General features: G+C 39.6%; 1 protein-coding gene across 1 annotated transcript; it reads left to right on the forward strand.

Moving 5' to 3' along the window:
- The first annotated feature begins 6,597 nt into the window (after positions 1-6,597).
- LOC142486081 (maximins 4/H3 type 4-like) lies at positions 6,598-7,684 on the forward strand. The gene is made up of 2 exons (XM_075584742.1): positions 6,598-6,687; positions 6,998-7,684. Exons 1-2 carry the CDS (start codon positions 6,614-6,616, stop codon positions 7,356-7,358), a joined length of 435 nt encoding a protein of 144 aa, XP_075440857.1. The 5' UTR covers positions 6,598-6,613; the 3' UTR covers positions 7,359-7,684.
- The last annotated feature ends 889 nt before the right edge of the window (positions 7,685-8,573 follow it).

Below are 8,573 nucleotides of genomic sequence, written 5' to 3' on the forward strand. Positions count from 1 at the left end.
ATATATTTTTTTTTATATATAGGCAATACGATACCGTATGATGATGAATATCAGAGGCAGCACTCCAAATGGTTGTCAAAAGAATATATTGTATTAACAAGACATAATTCCAATGTTTCGGTCCGCGTGCGGGACCTTTATCAAGGTGATGTGATTCTTTATTATATGCTATATATATATATGCAAAAAAACAAATAATAGTGGCGCCTATCGGACCCCTAGTGACTCAATAATTGTATTGAATTTGGAATATAGACCATATGTGTAGGAGTCAATATGTGTTATAAAAAAAAAAATATATATATATATATATATATATATATATATATATATATATATATATATATATATATAAAGCAATTTATACAATAAACATGAAAAATAATAGGATAAAACAACACAATACAAATAATAATCCAGTCCCACACTGTCCTTCAGAGTCTTTTGCAGCCTGTGTCAGGGGACCACCAATCCCTTAATGGTACAGTATCTATGGGAAAAGCAAAAAAACAACAGGCGCACTCATAGTGTAGTAGGTATCAAAATATTTATGGACTGGTAAAAATATATAAATTGCACACTCACAAACATCTCAGAATTGAAAGCATGTATGAGACTATGCTCAATCGCTAACCAGGAAGACTATGAGGTCCCAGCAGTGTATAAGGTAATCCTCCAGGGGCTTCACCACGTGTAGGAGTGACCGGTGCCTGTGTAAATGGCTTCCGTGTACCGGATGCTGAGTGCACTTTCCCGCTTTCAATGAGGTCCCTGCAGCTTGACAGGTGTTAGAACGGGGGGCTCCACTATGCATAGCATGAGCCGGTACCTGAGTAGGTGAACTCCATGTACTGAGTGCTCCATGCACCTCCCTGCTCACGTGTCTCTGCTCCCCAGGATCTCGCATGAACTGCAGTGTCTCTGGGATGTTCCTGAATGGACCGTCACTCCACCCAGTGGTGACTTGATGAATTGTTGGCAAAAAGTATAACTATACTAATGCTACAACTCTGTAAGCTTGGTCGTGCAAAAATAAAACATATAATATTTAGGGGTACTAGCACATGTACTCCAAAACACACCCTACGCGTTTCGTCCTTAAGACTTCGTCAAGGGATGTCATGTGTTGTTGTTCATCTGAGGTTGTACTGCACCGACACACTTTATTCGAGCAAATACCCAGTATGTACCTGGCAGATACCTGGAATGCGCCGCTCCTCACCTCTGACAAGCCCCGTTGTGTTTGCCTTCCCAGCCTGGGTTCATGCCTGGCTGACGGGCGGCTGATCTGTTAAATGATAATGATTAGGATTTAATAGGCTGCAATGCTTCGCGTGTCTACCAGATGGCATAAATTCCTGAATTGTAATGCAGTATATATATATATACTGTGCAGTATTGCAGCCAGCGGGAATAAAATGCTTCAATCCCTGCCTGGAAAATACCTCAATGCACTCGGGCAGAAAACAGTCACAAACCTCAATACACCCGGGTATACCCGAATTCGTGGGACTAGCCGAGCTCGAATAAAGTGTGTCGCCAGTGTACAGTATTTACCTCATTTTAAGACCTGCTAAGGAACAGATGATTGTTATTATGTCCTGATATGTAAAACCATGGAATTCAAAGAGGGTGTACTTTCTTTTTCACATGAAGAAGCCCCTCACCCCTCAAATACATAGAAAAGAAGCCTCCAACCAACTAAATACATAGACAAGAAGTACCCCACTCTCCAAATACATAGAAAAGCCCCCACCCCCAAAGATATAGAAAAGCCCCCACCCCCAAATGCATATATAAAATAAAAACACCCCCTAAAGCATATAAAAATATGCTCCCAAAAACATATGTAACGGTGTTTCTCCCCCCACCCCCCAATCACAGATAGGGGCCATTACAGGGTGTATGTGGTGCCTACCTGCTGGCAACAAGAGGGCTGAGTCGTCCGTGATGACTTTGGGACACAGGAACAGGATTATGGGGTCCATACCCCACATAATACTCAACAGTGCAGCGCCTCCATCTGCCGCAGGCTCCAGGAATATGGAGGCAATCTCCCACGGTAGAACTTGTACCTCTCCCCCCCAGTTAGATTACACACCAGGCCGCAGGTATATTGCAAACAGGAACGGTTTATTACTACAGTCTTTGCAGTAACACACTACGCAGCAGTCATCTGCCGGATACAGTCTCTTTACTCTCAGATATCACAGGAGATGGTCCCTGTACCAACCCTACAGGCCAAGGGCACCCGCAGCAATCTTAGCTCTTCCCCACCTCCCTAGCGGAGGCAGAGGTATTGGTTCACACTCATTCCTCCCTGCAGGGAAGAGCACATGGGTAGGCCTCAATCTTAGGCTCCCAGTCGTGTGACCTGCCTTCCTCAGGGGGAAGGAACAACCTCCTAATTTAGGGTGGTCCTGCCCTTATGTACAGAAGGTGGGCAACCCGTTGTCCCAGCTACAACAGGATGTGCAACCCTCTGCTGTCACTCAAATGCAGTACCAAAGGTGAAGGGGAAACCCCAATACCAACTACTGGCAAGCCTGTTAATTCCAGGGTTTACTGCCAGCCCATTGGGTAGAATAGTAGCCAGGGGATACATTGCTACACTCTCCCTTTGGTGGATTCCCAATGACCCCGCTTGGATCCTACAATTTCGGATACCATCTCTGATGATACTTGAACAACAAAATAACATTTCACACGATCACTCATAACTATGCAGAATATATATTTAAATGGGAAAAACAGCACATGTCATGTATTCACTAACACATATATAACGGCTGTAAATGTTAACGTAGGTTCCTCTAAGATGGAGAACCTTTCCTCCCAAATACACAGACAAGAAGCCCGTACTCCCAAATGCATATTAAAAAAAACACCCTCCAAAAACATATGCAAAAAACCCCACCCCCAAATGCATATAAACCACCTCCACCCCCAAATCCATATAAAATAAGTCCCTCACCACCCAAATTCATAGAAAAGAAGCCTCCTACCCCCAAATACGTAGAAAAGAAGCCTCCTACCCCCTACATACATAGAAAAGAAGCCCCCCATCCCCAAATACATAGAAAAGTCACCTACCCCCCAAATACATAGAAAAGAAGCCCACAACCCCAAATACATAGAAAAGAACCACTCACCCCCTAAACACATAGAAAAGAAGCCCCATCCCCAAATTCATAGAGAAGTCACCTACCCCCCACATACATAGAAAAGAAGCCCCCACGACCCAAATAAATATATAAATCCCTCACCCCACAAATACTATACATAGAAAAAGAAGCACCCCCCACCACTATATGCATATAAACCACCCCCACCCCCAAATACATAGAAAAGAAGCCTCCCACCCCCCAAATCAATAGAAAAGAAGCCTCACACCTCCCAAATGCATATATGAAATAAAATCATCCCTATATAAAGAAAACCATGCTCTCAAATACATATACAAAAAACACACCCCAAATGCATATAAACTGTCCCCAACCCCAAAAACATGTAAAAGAAGCCCCCAATTGCCAAATACATAGAAAAGAAGCCCCTAACCGCCAAATACATAGAAAAGAAGCCCCCAACCCCCAAAACATGTAAAAGAAGCCCCCAATTGCCAAATACATAGAAAAGAAGCCCCCAACTGCCAAATACATAGAAAAGAAGCCCCCAACAGCCAAATACATAGAAAAGAAGCCCCCAACCGCCAAATACATAGAAAAGAAGCCCCCAACTGCCAAATACATAGAAAAGAAGCCCCCAACTGCCAAATACATAGAAAAGAAGCCCCTAACTGCCAAATACATAGAAAAGAAGCGCCCAACTGCCAAATACAAAGAAAAGAAGCCCCCAACTGCCAAATACATAGAAAAGAAGCCCCCAACTGCCAAATACATAGAAAAGAAGCCCCCAACTTCCAAATACATAGAAAAGAAGCCCCCAACTGCCAAATACATAGAAAAGAAGCCCCCAACTGCCAAATACATAGAAAAGAAGCCCCCAACCACCAAATACATAGAAAAGAAGCCCCCAACTGCCAAATACATAGAAAAGAAGATTCACCCTCAAAATACATTGAAAAGAAGTATCCCACACATTAAATACATAGAAAAGCCCCCCATCCCCAAATACTGTAGTGCCGATGAGTATTCTAAAACAAATCTGGGGCAATCACCAACAAGACCCAAGTACATACTGGGTACATGCTGGGTACATGCTGCAACATTTCAGTGACATTTCTGCAGACAGACTAATGGCCCATCGGATTAACAGCGGGGGTCCCTGGCAATCCCATTCAAACTAAATGGGACTGCCAGGGACCCCTGCTGTGTTAATCCTTTGGGCCATTAGTCTCTGCAGAAATGTCACTGAAATGTTGCAGCATGTACCCAGCATGTACCTGAGTCATGTTGATAATAGCTCCAGATTTTCCAAGGCAAGTTTTAGAATACTCGTCGGCGCACATGTACATAGAAAATAAGTCCCCCCATCCCCAAATGCAAATATAAAATAAAAACACCCCCAAAAGCATATTAAAACATGCTCCCAAATACATATTAAAAAAACACCCATCCAAATACATTTAAAGAACCCCACTATCCCCAAAAGACATTGAAAAGAAGCCCCCACCCCCAAATACATAGAAAAGGTCCCCCAGCCTCCAACTACACAGACAAGAAGCCCCCACCCCCAAATGCATATTATAAAAATACCCCCCCAAATACATATACAAAAACCCATCCCAAATGCATATAAACTACCTCCACCCCACTAACAAATATATAAGAAATACCCCATCCCCCAAATACATAGTAAAGTCACCTATCCCCCAAAATACATAGGAAAGAAGCCCAGATCCCCAAATAAATATAATATCCCCCACCTCCCAAAAACACAGAAAAGAAGCCGCTCACTCCCAAAATACATAGAAAAGAAGTCTCCAACCCCCTAAATACATAGAAAAGAAGTACCCCACCCACCAAATACATAGAAAGCCCCCCACCCCCAAATACATAGAACAGAAACCCCCCACCCCCAAATGCATATATAAAATAAAAACACCCCCAAAAGCATATAAAAAAACATGCTTCCAAATACATATTAAAAAAACACACCCAAATACATTAAAGAATCCCACTACTCCCAAATACATAGAAAATACGCTCCCATTTCCAAATTCATAGAAAAATGTCCCCCAGCCCTCAACTACACGGACAAGAACCCCCAAACCCCAATGCATATTAAAAAAACACACCCCAAAATACATATACAAAAAACCCACCCCCAAATGCATATAAACCACCTCCACCCCACAAATACATATAAAAGAAGCCCCTCACCCCCCAAATACATAGAAAAGTCACGTACCCAACCAAAATACTTAAGAAATAGGCCCCCATCCCCCAAATAAATATAAAATCCCCCTAACCACCCAAATACATAGAAAAGAAGTCCCCCAACCCCAAATGCATATAAACCACCCCCACCCCCCAAATACATAGAAAAGAAGCCTCTCACCCCCCAAATGCATATATAAAATAAAATCACCCACAAACACATTAAATAAAAACATGCTCCCAAATACATATACGCAAAACCCACCCCCCAAATGCATATAAACTCCCCCCACCTCACAAATACATATAAAAGAAACCCCCCACCCCAAATACAAAGAAAAGAAGGCCCCCACCCCCAAATACATAGAAAACACAATAATTATAGACGTCATGGAAGAGAAACAGTTGAAAAAAATTAATTGAATCATTTGATTTATTTTTAATGACTTTTAATTATGTAATTGACCAACTCTAATTAAAACAAATACATTATCAATCTATGTGCTAATTATATTTTGAAGAAAGGACACAAGACGGTTTGAATCAAATTATATATAATAATAAGACACTCACAAGGCCAGAAATTAATTGAATTAATATCTACAGTTGAAGGCCAATTACATTTTCTAAATCAAACAACAGAAAATTAAATCAGATACTTTTTCACCCTGTTTGTTCATTATATTCTGAAATAATCTTTCCAAATTCTGTATTTATAGCAGGAAACCTATACAGGTATACAGGAGAACCAGTAGCGAAATTCTAAAGTGCCCTGAATCATCTGAAATACCACGTACTGTAAGTATTAATCACATGAAATATATATGCTATTGATTGTGAATTGTATCCACATTAGGTCAAATGTATTCCATGTATACTTAAATAGTAAAATTGTGTATGCTTATGCTCTAAGGCTGTTCAAAACTCTACCAAGCTGAATACATTGCTGATTTTGCTATAGGTAGACACAATAAATTAACATTACTCGCTACATAAATTAAAGTCTCCCAGTTACCAAATGTGGTCAATTTGGATGATAAAAAAAGAACCAAAAAATGAATTTCAAAGAGAGCAATGTTAATGTGTTCTAGCAGTGACTATACTGTATGAGAATACGGTACACAGTAATATAGAGTATTTAGTGGGTAAAAGATTTGTGTATGTCTTTATGTCAGTATGTGTACTGTACTCTAGAATCTGAAATATCATATAAATTAGTAAAAACGATCACAAAATATGATTATTATTTTTTTAACAGATTTCAAGAACCAAAGATGTTTCTAAAGGCTCTAGCTTTACTGGCTCTTGTATCTATTGCCTGCCTTGTACCACTTGGAGAAGCTAAAAAGTAAGACTTTTTTTCTCAGAAATATAAGTGCTAATTTCTTCTTCTAGTTATTCTAGTTTTGTTTTAGAGTGTATATATTGTTGTTTGGACGTGTTGAATTGATTTCATTAAATAGGCTACACTGTGAAGTGCTTGCAATATAATAGTTTCCCAAATGCAACCTGTTAACACAAGCCAATATATATTTGTCATATATGTGGGTTAATTTACTTATATGTTCTCAGAACGTCCTCACAATGCATGGAATACATGTAACATGTCACCAAGTGATAATGCATTTTCTGACTAACTTTTCTCTCTTCATCTTTAGTGAAGTTGAAAAACAGAATCAGTTAAAGAGGATGGTAGATTTACTTCATGGAATACAAGCTCTCAGTGAAAGAGATCTCTCTGAGGAAGCCTATATGAGGGAAATCAGAGGTTTCAGAGATGTTCTCAAAGGTGCTGCAAAAGCATTTGTTAAAACTGTAGCTGGTCATATAGCCAATGGAAAGAGATCAACTGAAGAAGAGAAAGCGATAAAGAGGGTTGAAAATGTACTGCGTGATCTAGAATCTATGGATCTCTCACAACATGCATCTCAAATGCAAATCAGAGGAATCAAGGACTGGATAAAGGGTGCTGCTAAGAAACTAATTAAAACAGTGGCCTCACACATTGCTAATCAGTAAGAGAGAGTTTGAGATCAGAGATATGCAATAAAAAAGCCTTACATATTGAGCTCTTAAACAGGCTTCTCTCCATCCTGGTCCAAGTTAGACAGTTTATATGATGAGAGCAGTCTAGCAAAATCAGTGCATCTCACCTTTCTCAGAATCCACATTATGATGTAATTCATTGCTTGTGAATCTTTTTGGAAATGGCTGGCTTTTATTTAGCTTTTCAAGAATTATCTTGAATTAGTAATATTGTCAAGTCCAAAAATTATACAGCTAGCAGTGAAATATTTTCATGTATGTATGATTACAATACAATAAAAATTAAATGCATAAATCAATAGTGCTGGTGTTGTTTTTTTTTAACATGAATAAATAACAAGAAAGCTTTGCATGTTTCTTCCCTGTTTCTTGATTACAGTAAACGTATGCTGAAAATTACTTGCATATAGTTTATTATATACTAAAGCAGTAAAATTCCGGCCATTATTAAAATCCCTGCTTTCTGATTGGTTAGAATTCTGGGCATTATTCATTCAGTAATGCCCGGAATATTTGGGAACTTGCCAATTTACCTTTCAGCGATGCAGGGAGAGCGCGCTGAGAAAAAAACGTCAATATTTAAACTTCAACAAAAGACAGGGGTGCCCAATGCTACATCTAATTGACAAAACATATATGGTAATAAGTATAAAGTTTAAATACTTCAATGATCAGATAAGAACAAGAATTTGGTACTCTCTCAAAATGGAGGGTTTATGGGGATTCTAAGAGAATCCTGTTCAAAGTTTCAAAAGGTATGGCAACCGTGGCTGATCTATTAATCTCTTAACATGCAGGATCACCCACCCATAGATCAGTCCAATATCCTCCAATGAGAATCCATGTGCTATCCAGGTTACCCGATGGGTAAGCCGTCCCCTCCCGCCAATAGTAGCAATAAAGACTATTTTTACAGTGGGCATGTATAATGTATTTCTATATATGTGAAGTATGATTGTCAGGATTGGCAGGAATGTTGCACCATTCCTTTCCCCCCCTCTCACCCATTACCCCTCCTTTTTATTTCTGTACCCCTTCTCCTCCACCCCCACAACTGCTGGAAAAAAAACTAATAAAAACTTAAGTTGAAAAAAAAAAATACTTCAATAATAATAATAATTACTTGGTTATTTAGTTAAACACTTAGGGCAAAGCGTCGTAAGCCTGTATGCCAAACGCCAAGGTATA

Source organism: Ascaphus truei, unplaced genomic scaffold (genome assembly GCF_040206685.1).
Source record: "Ascaphus truei isolate aAscTru1 unplaced genomic scaffold, aAscTru1.hap1 HAP1_SCAFFOLD_726, whole genome shotgun sequence".
Taxonomy (NCBI): Eukaryota; Metazoa; Chordata; class Amphibia; order Anura; family Ascaphidae; genus Ascaphus; species Ascaphus truei.

Excerpts from the sequence above, each read along its gene's own strand:
- LOC142486081 (XM_075584742.1), top strand. The coding sequence starts at position 6,614 with ATGTTTCTAAAGGCTCTAGCTTTACTGGCTCTTGTATCTATTGCCTGC. Across the intron at positions 6,688-6,997 it reads CCACTTGGAGAAGCTAAAAA|TGAAGTTGAAAAACAGAATC; the intron begins GTAAGACTTTTT and ends CTTCATCTTTAG.